Here is a 27,179-nt window from a genome sequence, read left to right as displayed (position 1 = left end):
TGACCTGAGCTGAAGGCAGAAGCTTTAACCCACTGAGCCCTCCAGGTGCCCCATAAATCTTAAAAAAAAAAAAAATAAATAAAACAACAAAACAAAACTGCCAATTGTTTTACCAACAAAAACATAGGTTTATTCAGGGATAGCAGAGGTTTGTAATCCAGGACAAGAAAGCTACAGCAAAACCAGAGGCAAGTTCAACAAACAAAGGAGAGAAATGTTATTTTACGGAAAAGAAGGAGGAAGTTGGGAGGAGTTGTTTTGAACATCAATCCACTGGAGAGTAGCAAGAGTTAAAGGTGAGGATGGTTTTTCATAGGCTGAGTTGCAGGGGCAGCCAATTTATTTCAGGGGATGCAATGTACATCTTTTTCTGTGGGAGCCTGTAATTTATGATTCTTTACAGTTGAAATTCTTCTGTTAGGGGTCTGTAATTGACAATTCTTCCTGTAACTGACATTGAGTGGTATGGTTGCCCCTTGGTTTCCCTTTATTAATTTTCACAACGGGCACAGAAATCCTGAAGAATATAGATTTTTTAAAAAACGAAATGGTATCTGAACCAATTTAAGCAATTAGAGACGAACTCAAGTTTTAGCCTCACCCAAGTGCTTAAAATTTAGAGGAATGAATTTCATTTACATTCTGGAAATGAAAAAGCAGTTTATAATTCTGTTCTTGATCGAGGTATTACAGATAATGTAAGGTTTAAGATTTTTTTTAGTGCTGAGATTTGTCTCTGTTAGGTGAAAACTGGCCCTGGTGACTCCGGGACCTCTTGAAGGTAACCAATTTATTTATTTATCTGGTCTAATTTGAACTGCCAAGGGTGCTACTGTCTTGTGCTCAGTAAATGGTTCTAGTAAAACTGCATAAGCAAATCAAGCCGAAATCAAATAGTGTCAAGGAAAGGTGGGGAGGGGGTGGTGTTTTCCAGAAGGACAACGGGTTATTATTCTAGGCAGAAGCGACAGCAGACGCAAAGGGAGAAAGACGTTCGTGAACAGCAGGAAACCTGGTGTGACTGGAGGGAAATGGAACCTCATCTGGCCAGCAGGGGTACTGGGGAAGCATCAGACCCATAAGTCTCCCAGCGTTCCTCCTTCCCACCTCCCTTCTTCCTCCTGGGTTCCCCTCTCCGCTCCCCGCTGGCGCCGCCCCCTGGGGAAAGGTTGGGCGGAAACGGAGCCTAGAGCGGTCAACTCACTGCGCCTTCCCAATAGCGCGCGGGTCCGCTGGCGCGGCTTGATGACGTCACGCTCATTGACAGCGTGAGGCGGCGGCCGTGAGGGCTGCTTCCTTGGTTGTGAGCGGTCGGTAAGGGTCTGAGCTGGTCTGCTGCTGGGCCAGGTCGTCTTCCGAGGGCGCTGGGGGGATGGCCTGGAGTTTGGAGGCGGGGCGGGGGGGGGGGGTTGGAGGCCCAGAAACCTGACTCTGAGATCAGGGCTGCGGGTGTGCTGGAGGGGAGCCTGCGCCCAAGCTGGGTGAGAGGCACGTAGTCGGGCACAGGGATCTGGCGGAAACCTTAGGATCCGGATTGGGGTGAGGATGGGGTGGGGGTGGGAGGACCACGCTCACGAGTTTCTCTCCCCTTGTCCCCGGCCGCCCGCTCCCGGTGGTTCACGTGGGCTGCAGGTGCAACATGTCTAGGCTGGGGGTCTTGGGCGGCGCCCAAGCCGGGTTGGTACTGTTGCTGGGCACCGCCGCGGGCCTTGGATTCCTGTGTGCGCTTTACAGCCAGCGGTGGAAGCGGACCCGGCGCCATGGCCACAGTCAAAGCCTACCTAACTCCCTGGGCTACACGCAGACCTCAGAGCCAGGACGCCAGGGTACGTCCCAGCGGTCCCCTGTGGCCACAGTCGTGGCTGACGGATGGGCCTAGGGTCCGGGCTGCCTTTAGTAGAGCCGGTGGGATGGGACAACGGAAGGGGTGCCTGAGAGTTTCACTTTTCTGTAAAGTTTACTGTACTTTTTCTTGTAATCCCAGAAAAGCGTATTGTGAAAAGGCTGTTTAGCTTTAACTCTTAGTTCAGGCCGCAGTAGTGCTACGTATGTTTTTTTTTTTTTTTAAGATTTTATTTATTTATTTGACAGAGCGATCACAAGTAGAGAGGCAGGCAGAGAGAGAGGAGGAAGCAGGCTCCCTGCTGAGCAGAGAGCCCGATGTGGGGCTCAATCCCAGAACCCTGGGATCATGACCTGAGCCGAAGGCAGAGGCTTTAACCCACTGAGCCACCCAGGCGCCCGCTACGTATGTTTTAAAGGCACTTGCTTAGTGTTGGGTAAAGGATTTAGTAAGTAGAGAAAAGAGTCCAAAATAAGGCAAAAGGGAAAACTAATCTTAGGGGAATTAAGTCTTGAGGCTTATGTATTAAATTATGTATTAGACTTTGAAGGGAACGTGGAGACTATCCAAGTTTGTTTGTTGTTTGTTTTTTAATCCTTAGGAGAAAATTGAGAGTCAAAAAGATTATGTAACTTTACTCAGGGTCTCACAGAGCAGTTAAGTGGTAGGATTGGGCCTGGTCACCTGGTCCAGAACTTGCACAGCATAGACGCGGGAGTGCATGTTTTGTAATTGAGGCAGAATGTTGCTGGAAGCCAGCCACCGCTGAAATGGGTAGTGCTTTTGTTTTGAAAACTTTGACCTTAAGTTGTTTGAGCAAAGCATCTTAGGCTGGTTCAAACTGCTCTCCTCAGGTGTGTGTAATGGAGAGGCATGGAGATCATGTCACCCTATGTTAATTGGGAATGAGTGTTTCTCTGATTACCAAACGCCAGATGGATTGGAAAAGTTAGTTTTAGAAATCTTCAAAGAGTTATCCGTGTTGGTTGCAGCTGTTTGTCAGCATTTTATAACATGTTGGTAACCTAGTATTGCAAGAGTGCTTGTCTGTCTTTTCCTTGTGGCTTATTTGTAATTTCTTAGCAGTAGGTGTTTGGAGAAAGCGGCGATGTTCCCAGAGATCTTTCTTTCTTCTTAAAAGTTTTTTTTTTTTTAAGTTTTATTTAAGTAATCTCTGCACCCAACATGGGGCTCGAACTCAATGATCCCAAGATCAGGAATCTCAGTCTCTACCAGCTGATTCAGCCGGGTGCCCCCCAGAGCTCTTTCTTGCTCTACATTCCTGAATATCGGGTGTGTGCTGTAATCCAGCCTAGACTCTCACTAGACGTCCTTGAACACATTTATGTTTGCCTGCACTGTGGGTCCTGCCTTCCTGGTTTCTCTACTGTTTTTACATTTTCCAGTCCAATGGCCTTGGGGAGCTGCTATTTTATTAGCGTTTATTGTTGGAATTTACCCAGAGCTCCAATGAGGGCTCAGGAATGGTGTTTTTCCCATGGGGTGTGGGTGGGCTTTTCTCTTAGTAACTGTTCCTTTCTCTTTGCCCTTCTCTGATGATACTACATGAAGTCCTTGAGAGGATCAGAGTTTCTTTTGCTCTTTGTGAAGTGAAAGCCCAGAATTTGAGCTCCATTTTAGTTCTGCAGTGTGGCTGGTATTGACTGCCTCGTATTTGGGAACTAGATAGACAGGTAAAGGATTTTGTTTTCCTTTTGCAGCGCAGGTGTCCTGCCTTCTAGGTACTGTGTTCTTTTTTTTTGTTTTTTGTTTTTTTAAGATTTTATTTATTTGACAGATCACAAGCAGGCAGAGACAGACAGAGGAGGAAGCAGGCTCCCCGCTGAGCAGAGAGCCCGATGTGGGGCTCGATCCCAGGACCCTGGGATCATGGCCTGAGCTGAAAACAGAGGCTTAACCCACTGAGCCACCCAGGCGACCAGTACTGTGTTCTTGCCAGCATTTTACGTTACCTGCCGTGGGGTGCGGTACTGCTAAAGACTCCGGCGGGAAAACTTCTGCGGACAGAGGGGGCTCTTATGTAGAGACTGGGATCTTTTTTTTTTTTTTTTTTTTTCTTTGAATAGTTACTTGAAGACTTGTTAACAGGACTTAGCTGTGAACATTTACTGAGTCTCAAGGGTTTTGGTAAACTAAGCTCCAGTGAGAAGCAGGTGTTCTTAAATTGCAGGTCGAAGATCTCTTCCTCACCCTGTCCCCTGAGCGTCACTGTGTGCTGTCCTTCCTTCAGTGAGGCCTTTGCGGGCAGGCCCCGGGGAGGCTGGAGATGCTGCGGTGCTGGCCAGCGTTCCGCGAGAAGGGCAGGAGGAGGTGCTGGAGCGCCTGGACTTCGTGCTGACCGGGCTGGCAGCTCTGCGGCGCGAGGTAGAGGAGCTGCGGAGCAGCCTGCAGGGCCTGGCCGGCCAGATCGTTGGGGAGATCCGGTGAGTGATGCAGCCTTCCATCCCACTGCCCTCGGGCCCTCAGCTGCTCTCAGCCCCTGCAGCTTGCTCAGCCGAGCTGTGTCCTGGCCTTTGCTGCCGTCTCAGAGGCAGAAGCCAGTTGTATAGCTCCTCACATAACTGGCAGGGAAGCTGTATGCTTCGTACCTTGCCTTCTTCCATAAGTTCCATGGTGCTTTTGGGCCCCCCTCCTTTTGGTCTGTTGTAGCCGCTGACATCCTTTATGCTGACTTAGCTGGGCTGCCCGTGCAGGCTGGGCCCGGAGCTGTCCTTCTTGTTCTTCTGAGAGTAGAAACCCAGGATTTTCTGTGTTTGGCTCCTTACTGAGCATTATTAGTGAGAGGTTCCTTCGTGGAGGGAAACGACGGGCTGGCTGGGACCTAATGGCACCCTCTCTAAAGGGACCCGCCTTTCAGATCCCACATGGAAGAGAGCCAGAGAGTGGCTCGGCGGCGAAGGTTCCCGTTTGCCCGGGAGAGGAGTGACTCTACTGGGTCCAGCTCTGTCTACTTCACAGCCACCTCGGGAGCCACATTCACAGATGCTGAGAGTGAAGGCGGGTGAGTCCTTTCTCCTGGAGGCAGTTATGACTTCGGCCAGGTGACCTTTTGTAAAAGTGCATTTTATCTATGGAAAATTCACACTGAGCTGCTGTCAGTAATCTTGGGCACAAGGTAAGGATATAAATGAATAAAATAAGGAATAGGTAAAACAAGAAAAACCATCCGCCTTATGTCGCTCAGGCAAATGAGATATTAGCAGTGCTTTTTGCTTACATCTGTCATTTTCCTTGGAGTTGGTTTTTTACGTAGCCATAATTTTTATTTTCATGTTTCCTGTAACAGTTGAGCATTTGGCTGCGTTATCACAAGAACTTTATAACTGTTGTTTCATGACGTTATTTCCTTCACTCAGTGGCGGAGCCAGGTTTCCAGAGCCCTCTAAGCTCTGTGCTCCCCTCTCCTGGAAGCTCCTCTCTTCCCCCATGGGAGGCTTGCTTGTGCTCCCTTGCCATCCTCACAGGTGGGAGCTGACAGTCTTGAATACGTAGTAGCCCAGCAGCTCTGCCCGTAGGCCTTACTGTGCGCCGGGACAGCAGGCAGGAGTCTGGTGGACAGCCTCTAAACATGCTCAGGCTAAGGGCTTTTTGATTTTAAGTCACTAGTGCCATTTTGAAACTTTGGTCTCAAGGATGGAGTCTGAATGAATGATCTTTGTTGTGGAGCTGGACACTGTCCTTGGCAGTCTCTGCCCTTGTCTGCTGCGAGCTCCTCTGTGAGGTCTCGAGGCTGACCTTTTCCTCCCCAAGGAGGATATTGGGACAGAAGCACTGGTTCAGCTGTAAACATGCATACAGCCATTCAGGGTGATCTTTGCAGCAATGTCCTTCTTCTTCTTCTTCTTTTTTTAAGATTTTATTTATTTATTTGACAGAGGGAGCACAAGTAGGCAGAGAGGCGGCGGGGCGGGGGCAGGGGTGGCGGAAAGCCGGCTTCCTGCTGAGCGGAGAGCCCAATGCGGGGCTCAGTCCCAGGACCCTGAAACCATGCCTGATCCGAAGGCAGAAGCTTAACCCACTGAGCCACCCAGGCGGCCCCCCGAAGGCAGACACTTAACTATTGAGTCACCCAGGTATCCTAGCAATGTCCTTTAGCTGAAACACTTTATGATGGTAACTACTGTTTATTTTTCCTCTGGCAGACACCGTGCCAAGCGCTTTAGAGCCATTTCCTCACCTAATCCTCCCAGGGATCCTAGGAAGTAGGTGCTGCTCTTCTTCCTTTTCTGAGAGAGAGGCTTTTCTGCTCAGCGAGGCTCGATGCCTTGCCCAGAGTTACACAGCTATTAAGTGCAGGCTCAGCGGTGCTCATCCGCAGGGGTTAGGGGGTCTGTGATCTATGGCATGGCCTGGTTGTGGGGGCACGGAAAGGCCTTTACGGGAAGACCTAGCCCATGGAGCCCTTGGGAGTTCTTCCCATAGACTGAGGGCTGCCACAGCTCACGGCCCAGGGAAGATCTACCCATGGCAGTATGATCTGTTCAGTACATCTTAAGAAATTTCAGCCTCATTCTGTTTGGGACAATATACTGTCCTGCCTCTCTCTCCTCATTTGGTTTCCTAGGAAAATGGAGAATAACAGTTCGCTCTTTTCCCATATTCCTGCCATTGGGCATCTGTCCTGGGTTTGATTATTGGTTGCCCAGGCTCCTCTTGCACAAGCCATCTCGGTAAGAGCTCTAGTCCTCCCTTTGTGACTACTGTTGTCGGAGTTCTCTGATCCCTGTTACCTACATTGTCAAGGGCAAAAATGGAATTTGTATTTGGCATATCTGGAATATCTGGACTGAAGAGAAGGACAAAGTAATTGGTAGTGGGCCTTGAGACTTAAGGAGCATTTGTATGCAACCCATTCAGGCAGGTCACTTGGGTGGGAAACTTAACGTTTGTAAGAGGGTAGAACAGGAGAGGTCACAGCTCTGCCCAAAGTGATATAGAACTCAGGGCCTTCAATGATGATTTCAAGAAGTTGTACAAGGGGTGCCTGGGTGGCTCAGTCGGTTGAGTGACCGAGTCTTGATTTTGGCTCAGGTCATGATCTCAGGGCGGTGGGATTGAGTCTGGGGTAGGGCCCCGTGCTCAGCGGGGAGTCTGCTCAGATTGTCTCCCTCTCCCTTTGCCCCTCCCCCTGCTTGCCTGTGCACATGCGCTCACTCGCTCTTTCTCCCTCTCCAGTAAATCTTAAGAAAGGAAGAAAGTTGTACAAAGTTTGGCAACAGTGAGAGCCAGAGGATTTAACCCAGGAAGCTTATGGGAGCTTCACTGCTTGAGGTGCTCACTGGGGCTGTGAAGGCCCTAAGGGCAAGGACAGGCTTATCAGCCACCTGATGGGATGAGAGGAAAGGTGGCTTTCTTAATTACGAGCAGACTCAGCCCAGGAGTGATCTGGAGGCATGTAGAAGCTGCTGGTGTGGTACGTGGTGCAAGACTCCGGTTTAGCTGGCGCTCTCTGGGGCAGTGCCCATGGTGAATAATTCTTTTTGTCATGGTCACTGCCATATAGGTCAAGGGGGAATTTGGGGAGGAGACCAAACTCTGGAATGGCTTTGAACTTGTGGGAGTGCTTCTTTGAGGGATGAAAAGCTAAGAACATTGAATAGCCTACTCCACCGAAAGCTGTATTCCCTTTTCTTCCGCATAAAATAGCAACTTTGAGCTCCTAGGGGACTGACTGAATATGGCAGAGGCAGAGTCACTGTGTGGGTCCACAGGCTTGTTCCCTGAATATTGTACCAAACGTAACTTTACTTCTCTCCTGGTCAAAACCCAGCTTGCCCTCAAACACCAGCTCCTCCAGCAAGCCTTCCCAGGCATCCCAGCCAAAAAGATTGCCTGCAACCTCACTGCCACTCCTTCTTGGGCATTTATTACCTCATTTAGGTTGGTCTTATCTTCCCCAACACTGAGGGTCTCCCATGCCTGGTTGTCTTTGAATGCTTTAGCTCAGCCCCTCTAATGGGGCTTAGGAGGAGTCAAAAGAAGGAAACTTAATTATCAGAAGGGGTATGTGTGTAACTGAGTCCTTGATCACTGACTCGTGGGCTCTCCTCAAGGGGTAGAGTCGGGCGTCTCTGGCCTCCTTGCTCCGAAGGAGCCATGGGTTCTCTACCGTATGTGGGAACAATGTGTCCCACCCAAGGATACAGCTCCGAAGAGCCTTTTTAGAGGTCCCTGCCAGTCCCTGGCAGGTGTCAAAAGCCGTAAGGCATGTTAAACAAAGGGACCATCCTTGCTCTGGTGGGTTTCTCCACGGGCTGGATTGGTGGTCTGACATGTGGGAGAGCATGATGTGAACATAGGGTCGCAGCCCATGTTGCTGTGGAAGGCCTGGAAGCTCACAGGACTGATGTCTGTGCTGAGGCAGCAGGTGTCTGGCCGCCCACGGCATGGCAGCCAGCGGGGTGCAGCTTAGCAAGGCAAAGCTCCCTGAAGTGGAGCTAGGTGCCAAAAAGGCCTCCTCACTGTTCAGCCTCACTGGGGCCTCCCTGCCTCACTGGCTCCACCAGCTCTTACTCTGTGGGTGGCCCCGGAGTCCTTCCTGATCACTCCCATTCCTCAGCCACGTGAGCTCCCGGGAGAGAGACTGCTGATTGCTAGGCACTAGAAGTGATCAGAGCAAGGGTCCCTCCCCGGGAGACTCCTGATTTGAACTCCTCATTGGAGGGAGTTCAGGCAATGGTGTCTCCCTTTCCTTCTAACGATAGGGTACAAGACTCTGTCTCCTTACCCCATATTAACCCATTTATCCATCATGCCTTTGGTCTGGCCGGGCTGAGTAGAGGCACTGGTAGACTCTGATTTGATTTTCTCATTTGGGCAGGTCGTTGTCCAAGGCTTCAGAATTGGTTGGGAGTCTGTCTAGGCTGCCTCTGTGTGGTCTTGTTCATCACCACTCAGGTTGGTTGTAAAACCTCTGCCACTTTTCCTGTGCCTCTAATTTCTAATGTTTCTCGTGCCCATTGCTAGAGGGGAAGGAACTTGGATAACATCTTAAAAAGCAAGGCGTAGCTAAGGTCAATACCCTACAGGTTCCTGGAGCCCTTTTTTAGATGAGTCTGGAAGCTCCTCTGTGAAGCAGCGGCACAGACTGGGAACTCGGTCTGTTTGCTTACTTGGTACCTTCTGGGTGGAGGCCGTCTCCTTGTTGTGTGTGGCTCTCTGGCCTACCACTTGCAGCCGGACTTGACGCTGTCTTGCCCTGTCTTTGTAGGTGCCTTTCTCATCTCTTCTTCAGGTCTGTTTTGTGCCAGCTTAGTATCCTGTCCCTGTCTTTCATTCTAGGATGGAGGAAGGCCTATCCCTAAGTGACCCTAAGATCTTCCCTGTGCTTCAGAACCTTCTGGCTCTGATAGAAGCTACTTTTCCTTTACTCAGGTCTGGAGGCTTCTCTGGTGTCTGCTTCTGGACCCTGGAAGTCTGACCTTGTCCTTTGCTCAGTTTTTGTCTGATTCAGTTGGCAGTTAGGGAGAACACCCTAATGAGCTCCCGGTGAAGGCTGAGATCCAACAGAAACGCAGCCTCCCCTTCAGTGAGTGCATCAAGGTAGGGGGTTCCAGGGACACGCCTGCCTGGCTTGTGGCGGCCCCAGAGAAATCTTCGCAGGCACTTCTGTTTCCGTCTTCCTCCTCTCCTGATTCCAGCTGCAAAGTGGCCTTTCCCCACCCCAGCAAGTTCCTAAGGTTTCCAAGGGCTACTCCTATTGTGGTTTAGGTTTGGTTGCTGACTTAGGACAGAGGTGTACCGAGAATTGAGAAAGAAGATGTAGATATTTGGGCTGCCCGTGGCCTTGGAGGCTGGCACCCACCCATGTTGTTTCTGGCGGTGCTTTTGGCTGATAAGGCAAAAATGACCGACACACCCTTAGCCTGGTGAGCCGCCCAGCTCAGGAGATCAGCTCCACTTACATAATGGTTTTTATCTTAAGTATTTCTTTCTTTTTTACTTAAAAGAATATATGCTCACTAAAGCAATCATACATAATGTTAAAAAATAGAAAAACTTCCTTTAATTCTTCTACCATGAGATCTATTAGCAACATTTTGGTAAATTCCTTTCTAGGCTTCTTTCTAGCCTTCTGTTTTTTTCTGATTCTCTGGCCGACTTGATAGCTTGCAGGGCGGGGGTGGGGGTGGGGATCGTCTCATATGACCCTGACTGCCCCAGTGCCCCAGCTGGTCACTTTCCCTCCGGGATCATTTTGCCAGTCTGTGGTTCCCATAGGAAGCTTTCTCTGCCCCTATGTGGTAGAAATGGTTTTTACTTGGTGCTCCGGACAGCAGGAGTCCCTCTTTGTGGGTGGGAGACAGCCCTAGAGCTCTGAGGCAAAATAAACTCCATTGGAGTTCCCGTGTGGCTCGGTGGGTTAAGCCTTTGCCTTTGGCTCAGGTCATGATCTCAGGGTCCTGGGATCAATCCCCGCAACAGGCTCTCTGCTCAGCGGGGAGCCGGCTCCACCCCGCCCCCACCCCGCCTGCCAGTCAAAAAAAATCTTAAAAAAAAAAAAAAAAAAAAGAATCTCCCTTGACTCTGTCACTTCTGTTTCTCTGCCCCAGTTATACCACAGCCAATGCTGAGTCTGACTATGAGCGGGACTCTGACAGAGAAAGTGATGATGGGGGAGATGAAGTGAGCTGTGAGACTGTGAAGATCGGGAGAAGGGACTCTCTGGACCTGGAGCTGGAGGTGGCATCAGGCCCGGTGGCCGGAGCCCTGGACACTGCAGGCTCCCTGGGCCTGGAGGATGTGCTGCCCCTCCTGCAGCAGGCGGATGAGCTGCACCAGGGCGGCGAGCAGGACAGGCGGGAGGGCTTCCAGCTGCTGCTCAACAATAAGCTGGCGGTAAGGCTCCGGCGGCCTGTCTGCCCGCACTGGCCCCACAAGCCCTGGGAGTGGGGGAAGGCCGGTGTCGCTTACAAGCCTGCCGGAGGCCATGGGAAGGGAAAGGGGGGGTGAGCTGGCTGCTTCTGCACGCATCCCCCAGACTTGCATGTCCTGTGGGCCTGGGTGTACCGCCTGCCCCAAGCCGCCTCCCCACAGCCCTCTGCCTCCTGGAGAGCTGTTGCAAAAGAGCTCTACCACTCACAGTGGAGAGAAGTGTGAAAAGAACTGGAATATTTTTTTCCTCTTCTATTTCCCTTGTGGCAGAGCCTAAGCTGCTTGCCCTACTTGAAGTTTCCATCACGAGTGACAAGTGTGGAGGTCACTCAACCACAGTTCCCTTTTCTGGTTCACTGCAAGGATTTATGCACACCCAGGTAGAAATGTCCCAGAGTTAGAATGTTTCCTTTTCTTGGGAAATGTGAGAATTCACATTTTTCATTGTGTCAGCCAGACTCACGGAGTCGCATTTCGTGTTGGAGTTGAGCTTTGCTCCTCACAGTGTGCCCTCACTCGGAGGCTTCTGCCAGCTACTGGGCAGAGATGACGGATCACCGACCGGTCAGCTAACTGCGGGTGGGGGCGCGTCGGGGCGGAGGGCTGTGCATAAGGCTGGCCTGACGTCTGTGTATAACACACTAGCTTGGAAACTAAAACCTAGGGCTTGGGTAGAAGGCCAGAGCCCCAGTTCTCTGCAGCTGAAGAAGAGGGGTCTCATCCCTCCCTCTCTGTTTGGTCTACAGTATGGAAGCCGGCAGGACTTTCTCTGGCGCCTGGCCCGGGCCTATAGTGACATGTGTGAGCTCACTGAAGAGGTGAGCGAGAAGAAGTCATATGCCCTAAATGGTAAGTGCTGACAGATTCCTGATGGGAAGGTGACTGATTCTGGGGCTGAGCTGGTCCATCTGTTTGGGGCTTAGGGGAACCACCAAGATAATAGGCTGTCAGGGTAGTGGTGGCTCAGTTATTCACTGGGGACAAACTCGGGTTCCCAGGGACTTCTGCTTCCTTTTTTAGACAGTGGTCACTGCTTCCCTGCACATTGTGATTAATACCCGGGCAAATGTTTTTAGGGGTAGCTGTAGCATACTTGGATAATTGTTCTCACTCCCCACCTGCAGGAGAGGGCAAAGCCTGTTTTCTTAATCTGAAGGGGTTTTTTTTTTTGCTGCTGCTTAGGAATCTGGTTTGAGTTATGGAGCCTTTGAGGCAGATATTCTCTGAGAGTATCAGCAGACTATGTTTGGTGAGAGCCTGTGAGCGGCGGTTTGGAAGAATGCTGCTAGCTTAGGAGTCCTTGGAATCTACTTAAAAACTGTTGCCAAAGTCTGTGTCCTGGCGGATAGGGTGCATATGAATGATGCCGAACTCGGGGCTTGTCCCAATCTGTCATGTCACTGAGAATCCTGAGACTTTGGAAAATGACTGGTTTTGTGGGGAAGATGGGTCCTGCCTACCCACACACAAGTCGGGTACTGTCCGTGGGCTTCTGGGTCTTGTGGTTCAGTTAGATACCTAAAGTTAACTTTCCAAAGTGGATATGTCTACCTCCTCACTTAGAAACATCGAATCTTTGCTAATGTAGACTCTGACAATACCTCAAGGTCATTGTTTCAAGCATTTGTATTGTCAGTATAGAAAGAACAGGTCAGTTGAGTTGAATGTTTATTGAGGCAAATCATCAGAAAAATCTCCAGGTTTTAACAGAAGGTGCTTAATTACTTTTTGCTTCTTTCTTTTCAAAAGTTTCTGTGTTCCCTCCTAAATTTGAGGTAAGGATTCTGATGAGCTTTTGGGCTGGTATTTGGACTCCTTGGTACCAAAAAGAATCTTTCCTTTCGATTGTTGATTTTTTTTTTTTAAGATTTTATTTATTTTAGAGAGCATGAGCAGGGTTGTGGGGGGGGGGTGGGGAGGAGAGAGGGAAATGTGGAGTCCAGCATGGGACTTGATCTCACCACCCTGAGATCCTGAGCCAAAAACCAAGAGTTGAAGCTTAACCCCAGCACCCCCATTGATCATCACTTATTAGTACAGTGGCCAGCATGAAACCTAAAGGTGGAGGTAGGGTGATGGTTAGAGCAGCCATTGTCAGTGCTCTGGTCTGATCTGCAGAGCTTGGACCCCCTGTGCAAGTCTGCTCCTGCTGAACGACAGATGGAGCAGCCTTGGAAGCCCTAGAATTTGGCTTTTTAGGACCATCCTTCATGGTCCTTTCCATTTTGTTCTATCTCTAAAAGTTGGAGCACCAAGAGGCAGCCATTCTGTGGGATCTTATGTGGTATCTTTTTACTCCTCTGTCTAGCTTGGCAGGAAAGAATGCTCAGCTCTTACTTTCTAGTAAGATAGTGGATTTTTTTCTTTGCCCACTTCAAAGCACTGAGAGACAATGTCCCTCACGGATGGGGCCATACACAGTCATTGTTTAAAAAGGGGAGGTTGGGGTGCCTGGGTGGCTCAGTGGGTTAAAGCCTCTGCCTTCAGCTCGGGTCATGATCTCAGGGTCCTGGGATCGAGCCCCACATCGGGCTCTCTGCTCAGCAGGGAGCCTGCTTCCTCCTCTCTCTGCCTGCCTATCTGCCTGCTTGTGATCTGTCTGTCCAATAAGTAAATAAAAAAAAAGGGGGGGGAGGTTAAGCTGCAGGGGGTGGAGAGGGGGTTGGTGGTGGCGTTTCTCATCAGCCAACTTAAAAATGTATTTGTTGGATATACAACATCTTACTGTTGTTACTATCATTTAAACATGAGGAAACCTTTCACATCAGCCAGCCTATCACCTCAACCCATTACTTTTTTTTTTTTAATTTTTTTTTTATTTTTTATAAACATTATAATATATTTTTATCCCCAGGGGTACAGGTCTGTGAATCGCCAGGTTTACAAACTTCACAGCACTCACCATAGCACATACCCTCCCCAATGTCCATAATCCCCCACCCAACCACCCTCCCCCCATTAAACTTCAGTTTGTTTTGTGAGATTAAGAGTCACTTATGGTTTGTCTCCCTCCCAATCCCATCTTGTTTCATTTACTCTTCTCCTACCCCCTTAACCCACCATGTTGCATCTCCTCTCCCTCATATCAGGGAGATCATATGATAGTTGTCTTTCTCCAATTGACTTATTTCGCTAAGCATGATACCCTCTAGTTCCATCCACGTCGTCGCAAATGGCAAGATTTCATTTCTTTTGATGGCTGCATAGTATTCCATTGTGTATATATACCACATCTTCTTTATCCATTCGTCGGTTGATGGACATCTAGGTTCTTTCCATAGTTTGGCTATTGTAGACATTGCTGCTATAAACATTCGGGTGCACGTGCCCCTTCGGATCACTACGTTTGTATCTTTAGGGTAAATACCCAGCAGTGCAATTGCTGGGTCATAGGGTAGTTCTATTTTCAACATTTTGAGGAACCTCCGTGCTGTTTTCCAGAGTGGCTGCACCAGCTTGCATTCCCACCAACAGTGTAGGAGGGTTCCCCTTTCTCCGCATCCTCGCCAGCATCTGTCATTTCCTGATTTGTTAATTTTAGCAATTCTGACTGGTGTGAGGTGGTATCAACCCATTACTTTTGCCCCATCTTCTCCACATTCCCTTTGAAGTGCTCTCCATTTTAATCAAAGAAGTCCCATTTGGCAGTGTGCTCTTTTCTCCAGTATTGTAGGCATGATGTTCCTCAGCTAGAAGGCTCCAGACTACATGACTGCATAGGAGATCCTTGTCAAGAGCTTTCATGTGTGTAGGCCTTGATTTGTCAGTCTTGGTGCTTTGGAAACTAAATGAATGTCATTTCTGGCCAGATATTCGGCTCTGTTGAGTTTTGGCATAGAGATGTGATTGTTTTTAGATCATAGTCTTCTGAGAATTTGATCAAAAGGCAAGGTAGACCCTCTCCTCAATAAAATACACATGCACCTAAATTTTTATACAACTTCAGAGGGATTCATGGACACCCTAAAGCATGCCTATACCCCCCTAGGATAAGGTCTCTTTGGGACAGTTTGATTGCCATTGGGTTCTTTTTTGTTTTTTTTAAAGATTTTGTTTATTTAATTGACAGAAATCACAAGTAGGCAGAGAGAGAGAGGAGGAAGCAGGTTCCCTGCTAAGCAGAGATCCCGAGGTGGGGCTCGATCCCAGGATCCTGGGATCATGACCTGAGCTGAAGGCAGAGGCTTTAACCCACTGAGCCACCCAGGCACGCCAACCATTGGGTTCTTTTACATTTAAAATACTTTTTTTTTTTTTTTAAAGATTTTATTTATTTATTTGACAGAGAGATCACAAGTAGGCAGAGAGGCAGGCAGAGAGAGAGGAGGAAGCAGGCTCCCTGCTGAGCAGAGAGCCCGATGCGGGGCTCGATCCCAGGACTCTGAGATCATGACCTGAGCTGAAGGCAGCGGCTTAACCCACTGAGCCACCCAGGCGCCCCTACATTTAAAATACTTTGAGGGGCACCTGGGTGGCTCAGTTGTTAAGCATCTGCCTTCGGCTCAGGTCATGATCCTAGGGTCCTGGGTTTAAGCCCCACATTGGGCTTCCTGCTTGGTGGGAAGCCTGTTTCTCCCTCTCCCACTCCTGGGCTTCTGTTCCCTCTCTCGCTGTGTCTCTCTCTGTCAAAAAAATAAATAAAATCTTGGGGTGCCTGGGTGGCTCAGTGGGTTGAGCCTCTGCCTTTGGCTTGGGTCATGATCTTCGGGTCCTAGGATCGAGCCCCGCATCAGACTGTCTGCTCGGCGGGGAGCCTGCTTCCCCCTCTCTCTCTGCCTGCATCTCTGCCTACTTGTGATCTCTCTCTTTGTCAAATAAGTAAATAAAATCTTAAAAAAAAAATAAAATCTTAAAATGCTTTGAGGGATGCCTGGGTGGCTCAGTCAGGTGAGTGTTGGACTCTTGGTTTTGTTTTGTTTTTTAAAGATTTCATTTATTTATTTGGCAGAGAGAGATCACAAGTAGGCAGAGAGGCAGGCAGAGAGAGAGGAGGGAGCCCGATGAGGGGCTCGATCCCAGGACCTGGGATCATGACCTGAGCCGAATGCAGAGGCTTTAACCCACTGAGCCACCCAGGCGCCCCGGACTCTTGGTTTTGGCTCAAGTCATAACCTCAGGGTTGTGAGGTCGAGCTCCACATGGGGCTCTCTGCTCAGAACGTTCTCTGCTTGAGATTCTCTCTCCCAGCCCCCAATGCTTAGACAAAAAAACCCCAAAACCCCAACAACTGTGAACACATCAGGTGGGTGTTATAAAAAGAAGGTAATTGGGCAGTTGACGACAGAGAGGGAAAAGAATGAGGTAAAGCAGAAGTTATCCCTGGGAAGCTATTTGTAGCTTTTCATTCTGCTCAAATTCAAAATTATTCCAGACAAATCCAGGTTGGGTAGGGATTGGTAAGGGCTAGAGCAGTCATTCTTGCCACAGCCCCTCATGTCTAAGTCTGCATGGGAGCCCTTATGAACTCAGAATCACCTTTGTCCCTACAGGAAAAGAAGAAGCAGAGGCTGCCCTGGAGAAGGGGGATGAGAATGCTGAATGTCACCAGTGGTAAGAAACCCCTGCAGAGTCCTGTAATGAGCTAGCATGAGTTACAGTGGAAGAGAGCCATTTCTCTGCCTGAGGAAACAGAAGAGGGAGCTCTGGCCTTTATTATCATATGGCTGGGCCTAATCCAAACCAGGGACCCAGGGGAGTTTTCACTGGAAAGTGCTCTGGGAGTGAGGCAAGGGGGAATTCGAAGATCTGCTGTTGTTGGGGCTTAGAGAAATGCGTAGCTTTTTAAGAGTCATCCTTGCTACAAAACGTGTGGGTTCTTGGCTCTTCAGGGAGGGTGGCTCCCGTGTCCTGCACAAGCTCTTTTTTCCCCTGACTGCAGTCCCTGGCTGGTGGTAGACTTTGGCTTCTTTGCTTGGCTTGCATGAGTTAAAATGAATGTGAGCTCAACCCTAGGAAGTTTAGTTTATTACCTTACAAAAACATCAGCCCTGCTTTTGTTGTCTCATGAGAGGCAAAGTTCTGCCAGCTTCCATGGGTTAAGGCCAACTCATGTCCTGGGGCCTGGTTCCAGCACCTCAGTTTTATTGAAAATTCCCTTCTCACCTCTCCTTTGCTTTCCATATTTCTGTCCTAAGATTGTCTCTGCAAGAGCTCTTCTCAGAGGCCAGGTCATTGCCACTTCTCTGGATTTCCTTGGGGCTCCTGGACGCCCAAGGATGGAAACTGGTCTTACACTTTATTCTTGAGGAGTGGCTTTTTGGAGGAAATACGGAAACGAGCCTCTGGAAGTGTTAGAAATCCCTCCCTGCCGCCCCAGTATTTGTTGAATATATGAAAAAGCACCTTGGGTCTCTAGACACTCATTTAATGTCAGCTGTGCTTCTAGAAACAATGGTTGGGGGATAGGGTAGTGAGGCCTTTGTTTTTGAAGACAGAAGATGGGAAGCTGAGGGTTTTGTTCCCCATGGAAGGAAGGATGTGGACTTTCTTCCTCTGCTTCTCTTGGTTCCCAAATTAACATTAGAATTTCGTAGAGTATCTATCCCATCCCAGTTTGTCCTGGAGTATAGCTTCCCAAGGACATGCCTGTATGCTTTTAAAGTCAACGAGACCTTTTAGTGTCTGCTCTGGAGATAAGAACCAATGTACTTAGGTCCCTTACATTTTGATGCTGATTATTAGAGATCTGCTTTTTAAGTTTTTATGACCCCTAATGGTTATTTATAGGGGGAAACTTGTGGAGACTTGGACTGAGACACTGCCTAAATGTTAAGTATGAGAAGTTGACTGGTGGACCCCACTTTTTTATGCCTAGCATACTTTGGAGAATTGTGAGCCTACCACTGTTTGCTAAAGAATGTGAACTAGGACCACAGATCTGTGAAAAGAGGAATTTTGTACATACAGAGATGCTGTTTTCAGCTTTACTTGAGGGGTTGGGGGCAGTGGATGGGAAGCCCATTCCTTGTCCCCGAGCTTGCTGCGGCTTTCCCCCTTAGGTACGCGGTGCTCTGTGGTCAGCTGGCTGAGCATGAGAGCATCCAGAGGCGCATCCAGAGTGGCTTTAGCTTCAAGGTGAGGAAAGGCTTCTCTTCCTTCCCTGGTGCTGCTCTAGTCCAGATTCCTTGCTCTTCCCTTGCTCCTTGCAAAGCGTGTTCCTATAGTCTCTACGACTTGTTCTTCTTCCTTTACATCTTTACATCCTTTACATTCCTTCTTCCTGACATCTTTCCTCTGATGTCAATTTATATTTACATTTCCCCCTCAGGAGCATGTGGACAAAGCCATCGCTCTCCAGCCAGAAAACCCTATGGCTCACTTTCTCCTCGGCAGGTGGTGCTACCAGGTAAGCTGCCTTCTGGGGCACCTGGGTGGCTCAGGTGGTTGAACTCCCTACTCTTGGTTCTGGCTTAGGTCGTGATCTCGGGGTCGTGAGACTGAGCCTCTGTCAGGCTCCAAGCTCAGCAGGGAATCTGCTTGAGAGTCTCTCCCTCTGCCCCCTGCCCTCCTCAGTTTTCTCTCTCTCAAAAACAAACAGACCACATTTTTTTTTATTCACACTTGGATCTTTTGGTGGCAGGTCTCTCACCTGAGCTGGCTAGAAAAAAAAACTGCTGCAGCTTTGTTTGAAAGCCCTCTCAGCGCCACTGTGCAGGATGCCCTCCAAAGCTTCCTGAAGGTATTGGGAAAGAAGGGAGGGATTTCTGGTAGGTTGCGATTTTAGGCTTGCCTGTTGAAGGAGAAAGTCAGAACCACCTGGACAGCTTATAAAAATAGAGTTCCCCAGGCCAGGACTGGAAAGCTCTATTTAATAAACTTCAGCCTGACTTGAATTTGGTAATTCCCTGAAATGCCTTGTTTCCTTTTCTAGGCTGAAGAACTACAGCCAGGATTTTCTAAAGCAGGGAGGGTATATATTTCCAAGGTAAACTCAACTGCTTTTTTCAATGTAGATGAAATTACATGTTGATATATAATGGGAAGTCCTGAAAGTTCAGTTTCCTGGTGGTGTTTCTCCCAGGTTTTCACTGTTGTCTCTTCTCAGTGCTACAGAGAAGTAGGAAAAAACTCTGAAGCTAGACAATGGATGAAGTTAGCCCTGGAGTTGCCAGATGTCACCAATGAGGTAATACTTTGAAGAGCTTCTCTAATACTAGGTTCCATTATTGAATCATTTGAACTTTTCCAGGGAAGAAAATCTTCCCTTGAGGTTTTATTTTCCCTATAAAAGAGAGTTTACACTTTTGCATGTAGTGGTCTTTGTATATATCTCACCTTGGGGAGGAGGCAGATTTCATAGGCTGCAAGCTATCCTGGGAAGGTCGGTTAAAGACTGATAACAGAGCTCAGAAGGGAAGTTATCAGTGGTTTGGGAGTTGGCTTAGATTTTTGAGGCCTAGTCTTTCTTGTCTCCCTAGGATTCGGCTTTCCAGAAGGACTTGGAAGAACTGGAAATAATTTTAAGAGAATAATCACATTTCAGTGGCCTTCATGACTTGAGGGAGACTGCCCTGCTTAGATCATCAGGAATCTAAGACTGCTTAAGTGATGGTCCTGACTCCTGGGTCTGACTGGTATCCATAACCATTCCCCAGTTTCTTTCCCACTGCCCACTGGTTAATTTATTCTAATCCCTTATTTTATCTGAAATTGGGGAAGTACTTAAGGCCTGGATTTCTATAGTTGTCTTAAGTGAATTCTTGAAAAATCAAGATATATATATATATAGCACTGACGGCTGCCTTCAGCCTACTGATGAGGTAGGTGAACTTCAAAGAGCTCTAAGAACAAAACAGAACTTGTATTCGCTAATCTTTTCTATTAATATTTAAAACCAAACTATATCGTTCTTATACCCTATCAGGGTAAAAGGAAAGGTCAGGGCAGCCCATGGATATTGCCCTCTTATCTATCATGTGGATTCTAACTGTATTCCTGGGCTGAGGAGCTGAACCACTGCACTTCCAGAGTCCCGGCAGCTTTTGGAAGGACACCAGTGCATAAGGCTTATGAGACTGTGAAACAATGATCTTAAGGAGTTGCCTGGAATATATTTTGGTATAAACCTGAAATAAACCAAATTTGACTATATTCCCCTATGTTTGCCATCTGCTCCTTTCTTGCCTGACATTTCTGTAATTGTTTTCTACTACTGAAACTACTGCAGACAAACAGAAAAACAGCACCAAAAAGTTTAAACTCTTGGGTTTTTAGTTATGTACAACACAGAGAGCTTCTTTTAGCCTAACAAGGCCTATTCCAACTGTTTTACTCTTAGGGCTAACAGCACAAAGCGTAATCTCACCTGATAAACTAATTCACCTACAAGAATAATTGAGGTAAGACTGACAAGCTTTTGTATAAGAACCAAGCTTCCATTCCAGATTCTGTCACCCTGGCTTACTCTACCATCCCAGGTTTGTTATGTGGTATAGAAATGAAAGACAAGACTGGAGAGGTACTCCATTCTTTAAGCAAAGCTGCATTAAATTGACTGTCTTCCTATCTCCCTAAATACAGTAGGATCAACACAGCAACAGCAGAGATTTTCTGTGCCTTTCCTCCCAGTACTAGCTGCCAGGCCCTCTGAATTTCAAAGAGCTGGTTAAAAGCCATCCTGAGTATAAGTCTGAAAGAGAAGGGGAGGATGATCTCAAATCCCTAAAGTAGAATAATCCGGACAAATATCTGGGCTCTACAACATAAGACTCATAAAGGCCATTGGAAAGTCATGGGATATTCATCTTGTAATAATCTCTATTAGCCTGAAGGATAATTACTAACTGAATATATGACTTCCCTTTAAAATTTTCAATTTTAAAGCAATAGAAACTGATCACTCAAGTGCCAAAAGTTATTTTGAAGGTCCTATCTTGAAATATTCAGTTTATACAAGAACAACTCCTGTAAACAGCACAAATAACTGCTTTATTAGCAGCTCTACACTAAATCTACTTAAAGAGCCCCTAAATGCTTAAGATTCCAAAATTATCTTGAGTTACTCTTGGCAATTAAAAACCCAAGCAAGCAGACAGTTGGATGGCTGGTGTTCCAGTAGGCCTGCCCCATAGCCCTTAACTAAAAAATTCTTACATAAGATAATTCAGGCAAACTAACTTAAACTGTTTCTGACTGACGAGAGTTTTATCGGCAGAAAAGAACCACTTTCTTTGCCACACAGGCATTTCAACATTATTCGAACAGTGAGAGAAGAATCCAGTCTCCCCAGCTTATGTCTGCAGGAAAACTAAAGATTGTCCAGTAGACAACCATTACTCCTGAGTCAACCCAAGGCACCATGTCAAAGGTATTCCTTTACTGCCCTTGAAATAATTCACAAAGAAATTAATACACTCCAGACGGAATAAACATTTCAGATCAGTTTGTGACTACTGACCTTGTCTCCTGTTTACACCATCAGAAAAGCTGATACAATAGCTGTTTTTCCAGAAGCCCTTTTCTGGCAGTCAGAACAGGAAGAGGCCTATGAAGAACCCCAGGGAGCAGTCCTCTCCATCAGGCTATAGCACTTGAGGTTTATCACAGGAAAAACCTCAATGTTTCAGTCTTTGGCATCTCCCACTCCATCTGCATTGATGGCAAACATAGCTTCAGCTTCAGGAAGACAGGGAGAGTCGTAGATTTTGCAGATTCTGGTTTCCCCTCTTCCTTTCCTCAGATACAGTCTGACCAAAAAAACCGACAGTTACAGTTTAAAAATCTTTGTCTTATAGTAGCTCTAGATTTTTTTCAGACCTATATACTTCCTAGGACTCTGGGGAATCTTTCTGTATTCCTTAGGGGCATTTCCAACTTGGAGGAATCCACTCCTACCCCGCTTCCAACTTTAGTGGATTTTATATTGAAACAATTACTTTCTTAATGAGGGAGAGGCATATCCTTCGTATGCAGTCTTGCGTATCTGAGGGCTTTTAATTCCTTTATAAACTGAAAGCAAACATATGCACTAATTAGAGCATGACAATTAACGTTTAACAATGACTCCTGTGGTAGCATTGACTGGATTTAAATGGAAATTCAGATCCTCATGTCCACTTCAGTTAATATGACATTCTAAGACAAAGTCACCTATCCGTTCACTTTACCTGGTTGTTGAAGCGTGAGCAATGATATTTCCTCCAATAGGTTTTTTAGGATCTGCAGCAAACATGGCTGCTCCATCCACTTGGGCTACCACCTGGTTGGTGATTACCACTGCCACACCAAACTGACGGAGAAAGGATAAATGTCATTTTTTGTGGCCATTCAAAGGACCTTACTGCTGCCACCCCTTCCGCCACAAAGTAATGAATGATTAATATACCTCTTCCTATCTGGGAAACCAGGCCCTGATGTTCTGGCCTCCCAGTGAGGCCCCTGAAAATTAGGCATTCTCTGTCCCGATACACCTTACCTCATCAGCAAGTCGCAGAAGCATTCGCAGAAACCTGGCCAAGTGCATCTGCCTGGCTGAAAGCTCCCCTCGACCTGAATAGTCCGTTCTGTACAGGGCAGTGGCACTGTCTACAATGAGCAGCGCATACCTACAGGGAACAAGGACTCTATGAAGCTTATTTCTAGCCTGTGTCAGATTATGCTCCCTTCCTCACTACCTTAAACTTTTCATATTTAGCTATACTCGTATATAAATGTTTTATTATTTATTTTAAAAAGATTTTTATTTTATTTATTTGACAGAGATCACAAGTAGGCAGAGAGGCAGGCAGAGGGGGGGTGGGAAGCAGGCTGCCTGCTGAGCAGAGAACCCGATTCGGAGCTTGATCCCAGGACCCTGGCAGAGGCTTTAACCTGCTGAGCCATCCAGGCGCCCCTATAAGTGTTTTATTAAAACAAATTTTACAGGGATGCCTGGGTGGCTCAGTTGGTTAAGCGACTGCCTTCGGCTCGGGTCATGACCCTGGAGTCCTGGGATTGAGTCCCGCATGAGCAGGGAGCCCGATTCTCCCTCTGACCCTCCCACTTCTCATGCTCTCTCTCTCTCTCTCAAATAAATAAATCTTAAAAAAAAAAAAACAAAAAAAACCACGATTTTTACAACATTCTTGTCTGAGGCACTACATAACAAGTTTCCAATAAGTTCAAGTGAATTATGGCTTCATTTCTTAACAATGATTTGACCTGAACCACAATGCAACAGTGTCAAACTAGAACTAAAACTTAAATCTCCCCATTTCTAATTCAAGTTACTATCAATTTGGCCAAATAGCCTATATAAGATTCAGGGTAATGGGTCTGGGCCATACTCTGTGTCTTCTACTGAGCACATACCTAGATTCCACCATCATGGCCGATGCTTGATAAAGGAGCTGGGTCTGGTGGTCTGTGTTGAACCCTCGAGCATATGCTACATTATCCAGGACATCACTGCCAGAGAGGCCATATCTAGAAGAAAACAGAGAAGGTTTTTAGACTGCAAAGAAAACTTAGATTGGAAATTAATAGTAAAGAGATTGCCTGATTGGGTAAGAAATGTTAAGGTTAAAGAATATGAATTCCCCTTCTATTAGAAGTCCAGGCAAACTAGAGAGAGATGACCACAGTAACTCCTTTGGGGTAGATCAATAGGACTTCAGGATAAATCAAATTTAGTCTCTCAGGACTCCTGAGCCAAAACAAATTTCCAAATCATGTTCCAAGTACTCCCCTGGAAAAACCAATGCAACATGACAGAACTGGAACTGAAACAAAAATAACAAATCAAAGATCAATTAAATTCATATAAATTGTTGTTATAGAGGAATAAAACCTTTTTCTTTTTTTTTTTTTAAGAGAGGGAGAGAGTAGGAGTGGGGGGCAGAGGGAGAGAATCTACAGCAGGCCCTGTAGCCAGCACAGAGCCAGATGTGGGATTCATTCTCACGACCCTGAGATTATGACGTGAGCTGAAATCAAGAGTCAGATGCTTCACCACATGAGCCACCCAGGCACCCCTAGGAATAAAAGCTTCTAAACAACCACTCAAGGGGCGCCTGGGTGGCTCAGTGGGTTAAGCCTCTGCCTTCAGCTCAGGTTATGATCTCAGGGTTCTGGGATCGAGCCCCCCATCGGGCTCTCTGCTCAGCGGGGAGCCTGTTTCCCCCTATTCTGCATACTTGTGATTTCTCTCTGTCAAGTAAATAAATAAAATCTTTTTTTTTTTTTTTAAGTACAAATTCCTTGAGGGAAAGACAAGGCCTCTCTTACCTAGCACTTTTTTTAATACCTAAATTCTGAGTTAATGATACTGAATACAGTTTTTATCCACAATCCAAGCAAGAAGACAATCATATCACTTTATAATTCAAATTTTTATATTAATGTTAACCTAAAATCATTATAGTCCAAAAGTACACCAACTCCCTAACGTTATAGTTCAAAAAAGAATCTGTTTAAGCAAAATCAAGGCATTCTTTGGGAACCCTAAGTCTCAATGTTTATGATTCCATCAGTCTTTGACAGAAGCAAGTCTATTATATGTGGAGACTCTGATCTTTACAAAAGCATACACTGCATTAAACCTATTCTTCTGGGATTTAGCTTTAGCTAATAGCATTCCTCTGGTTTTTCCTCCTAGAAAGCATAGAATCACAAAGAAATATTCTATCCTAGCACTTGGATAGAATACTACAATAAGCTAACCCTCAGTATCAGGAGATCCCATTCTAACCAAGTACATTTTCCAACATCATAAAATGTATTTTTCATATCAGCCACAGTCTTTGTGCTTTTCTTAGCCACTTCACCTGATGTTTTGGCCACCATCAACACAAGTAGAAGTTTAGCTTTGGCATTAAGTGGATTGATGATCATGAATTATTAAGTCTGGGCATAAAGATAAAGAGAATAAGGATAGAGGTTTACTTTGGAATCTTGACCAAACATAGATTGGGGATAAGGAGAAAAAAACTTCCATATCTATCTATCTATATATATATATATATTTTTTGTTTTTAAAAGATTTTATTTATTGGGGCGCCTGGGTGGCTCAGTGGATTAAAGCCTCTGCCTTCGGCTCAGGTCATGATCCCGGGGTCTTGGGATCGAGCCCCGCATCGGGCTCTCTGCTCGGCAGGGAGCCTGCTTCCTCCTCTCTCTCTCTCTGCCTGCCTCTCTGCCTACTTGTGATCTCTATCTGTCAAATAAAATAAATAAAATCTTAAAAAAAATATATTTTATTTATTTGACAGACGGAGATCACAAGTAGGCAGAGAGAGAGAGGGAGAAGCAGGCTTCCCGCTGAGCAGAAAGCCCGATGTGGGGCTCGATCCCAGAACCCTGAGATCATGACCTGAGCTGAAGCCAGAGGCTTTAACCCACTGAACCACCCAGGTGCCCCAAAACTTCCATATTTAAATCATTGCTGTAAGAAAAAGATTCAAGAGGCCTCAGTACTGTAGCACACAAGTCTAGATTTGTTCCAGAAACACTGATATCATCTATCAGGAAAGGAGATTATCTTTAGCTATCAGAATATGGATGGTTGGGGCACCTGGGTGGCTCAGTGGGTTAAAGCCTCTGCCTTCGGCTCAGGTCATGATCCCAGGGTCCTGGGATCGAAGCCCCGCATCAGGCACTCTGCTCAGCAGGGAGCCTGCTTCCCTCCTCTCTCTCTCTGCCTACCTCTCTGCCTGTTTGTGCTGTCAAATAAATAAACCTTTAAAAAAAAAAAAAAGAATACGGACGGTTTACCAGGAAAACAAAGACTTATCCTGGCCTTTATGTCAGCAGTGTTCACAACAAACACTATAAGGATCTCTTTGGTTACATTCCTGAAGGAGCACATGGAATTTTCAATTCCCACGATGTGGAAAAAGCTGGCTAGAAATAAACATCATCTCTCATAGTGTTTCCAAAACTTCCTTAAAGAATAACATGGAACACCTGTAAAAAAAATTCCTGGGCCTGAGACTTAATAAATCATAATTTTCGGGGAAGAAAAAGGTTTTATTCCTCTATAACAACAATTTATATGAATTAATCATTAACACATAATGAATTATGTGTTAAATCTGTGTAGTTAACAAATAACTTCAGGTGATTCTTAACATTTAAGTTTGGAAAAAGAGCTATACCACCTCACTCAAGGTGGGTTCTGGCATTCTTTCATAGTATTTAAAAGAAGTTTCAAAAGAGATGGTAACACTGGGGCACCTGGATGGCTCAGCTGGTTGAACATCTGGCTCTTGATTTCAGCTCAGGTCATGATCTCATGGGTTGTGGGTACGAGCCCCATGTCAGGCTCCGTGCTCAGCAGGGAGTCTGCTTCAGATTCTTTCTCTCCCGTTCCCTCTGCCCCTCCCACCTTGGTCTCCCTATAATAAATAAAACTTATAAAAAGAAAAGGTGGTGACACTGTAGCTAGCAATTATGGCCACAGTTCTTTAACTTTAGCTATCATCTGCATCACTGGATAGCTTGATAAAACATTGCTGGACTGTATTCTGAGTCTCTACAGTTTCTGATTCAAAAGATCTGGAAAGGAGTCAGAGGATTTGTACTTCAAACAAGTTCCTAGGTGATGCTAAATACAGCTGTATTGAGAACTGTGTTCTGAGAAGCCATGAACTACAGTATAACCTGGATTAGGCTGGGGTGGTCAATATTATTCAAAAGCTAAAACTAATGAGGGTTGATCTGTTTTGAGGGGAAATTAGCTATTACCTTAAGGAGTTTGGTAACTTTCTCAAAACTATAAATGCAATATAATAAACAAATTCAATTATAAGAAATGTTCTTGATAGGCAGAAATGCTAAAATTAATGACATTTCTCTTTAAACCTATTTTTGCTGGGGGCACCTGGGTGGCTCAGTGGGTTGGGGCCTCTGCCTTCGGCTGGGGTCGTGTACCGGATTGAGCCCTGCCTCGGGCTCTCTGCTCGGTGGGGAGCCTGCTTCCTCCTCTCTCTCTCTTTTTCTGCCTACTTGTGATCTCTGTCAGGTAAATAAATAACATCTTTAAAAAAAAAAAAAACACGAAAAAAAAACCCACCCTATTTTTCCTGTAGTTGACAAAACAGCCATAGACATGGCCCCACTTAATAAATACTCCTTCATTCATTAATGCTGTTTGCCCTTTTCTAGTGCTTAGGGATACAGTCAGTGAGCAAAACAAAGCCCTGTCCTTCAGAGGCAACATTCTACTATCTCATTTATCCTATCTGAACACTCATTTAGGTTAGTGGGCAAAACTTTAATGACTTTATAAAAAAAAAAAACCTCCACTATTAAAACAGTGTACGTAAAAATTAAAAGTGTGATTTAAAAAAAAAAAAAGATTTTATTTATTTGACAGAGAGAGACACAGCGAGAGAGGGAACACAAGAAGAGGAGTGGGAGAGGGAGAAGCAGCTTCCTGCTGAGCAGAGAACCTGATGAGGGGCTCGATCCCATGACCCTGGGATCACGACCTGAACTGAAGGCAGAGGCTTAACTGACTGAGCCA

General features: G+C 46.5%; 2 protein-coding genes across 3 annotated transcripts in view; one reads left to right on the top strand and one right to left on the bottom strand.

The window, feature by feature from the left end:
• The first annotated feature begins 1,273 nt into the window (after positions 1 to 1,273).
• LOC111159870 (regulator of microtubule dynamics 3) lies at positions 1,274 to 19,876 on the top strand. Of its 2 annotated transcripts, XM_022522525.1 has the most exons (13): positions 1,274 to 1,314; positions 1,633 to 1,826; positions 4,095 to 4,287; positions 4,722 to 4,865; positions 10,417 to 10,702; positions 11,485 to 11,587; positions 16,228 to 16,288; positions 17,737 to 17,812; positions 18,006 to 18,083; positions 18,318 to 18,416; positions 18,609 to 18,662; positions 18,759 to 18,863; positions 19,156 to 19,876. In XM_022522525.1, exons 2-13 carry the CDS (start codon positions 1,640 to 1,642, stop codon positions 19,207 to 19,209), a joined length of 1,440 nt encoding a protein of 479 aa, XP_022378233.1. In that variant the 5' UTR covers positions 1,274 to 1,314; positions 1,633 to 1,639; the 3' UTR covers positions 19,210 to 19,876. The 2 variants fall into 2 exon arrangements, with proteins under 2 accessions (XP_022378233.1, XP_022378240.1); XM_022522532.1 differs by lacking the exon at positions 1,274 to 1,314 and having other exon boundaries at positions 1,441 to 1,826; positions 18,783 to 18,863; positions 19,156 to 19,828.
• An 841-nt stretch (positions 19,877 to 20,717) lies between these two features.
• Positions 20,718 to 27,179, bottom strand: part of LOC111159884 (RAD51 recombinase) — a 34,419-nt gene continuing 27,957 nt past the window's right edge. Inside the window, exons 7-10 of the mRNA XM_022522544.1 lie at positions 23,027 to 23,140; positions 22,152 to 22,281; positions 21,844 to 21,965; positions 20,718 to 21,423 (exon numbers count right to left, since the gene is read on the bottom strand). Of these exons, the coding sequence (XP_022378252.1) occupies positions 21,300 to 21,423; positions 21,844 to 21,965; positions 22,152 to 22,281; positions 23,027 to 23,140 (490 nt within the window). The 3' untranslated portion in view covers positions 20,718 to 21,299. The remainder of the gene's footprint in view (positions 21,424 to 21,843; positions 21,966 to 22,151; positions 22,282 to 23,026; positions 23,141 to 27,179) is intronic.

The sequence above is a fragment of the Enhydra lutris genome, unplaced genomic scaffold (assembly GCF_002288905.1).
Source record: "Enhydra lutris kenyoni isolate GAN:26980312 unplaced genomic scaffold, ASM228890v2 scaffoldscaffold4, whole genome shotgun sequence".
Taxonomy (NCBI): domain Eukaryota; kingdom Metazoa; phylum Chordata; class Mammalia; order Carnivora; family Mustelidae; genus Enhydra; species Enhydra lutris.
Note: the sequence above shows the minus strand (reverse complement) of the source record. Positions and strands in the feature narration are given on the sequence as shown.

Bases quoted from the DNA above. Each gene is read 5' to 3' on its own strand.
- LOC111159870 (XM_022522525.1), top strand. From the start codon at position 1,640: ATGTCTAGGCTGGGGGTCTTGGGCGGCGCCCAAGCCGGGTTGGTACTG. The intron at 10,703-11,484 runs GTAAGGCTCCGG...TTTGGTCTACAG, and splicing joins TGCTCAACAATAAGCTGGCG to TATGGAAGCCGGCAGGACTT. The intron at 16,289-17,736 runs GTAAGAAACCCC...TTTCCCCCTTAG, and splicing joins AATGCTGAATGTCACCAGTG to GTACGCGGTGCTCTGTGGTC.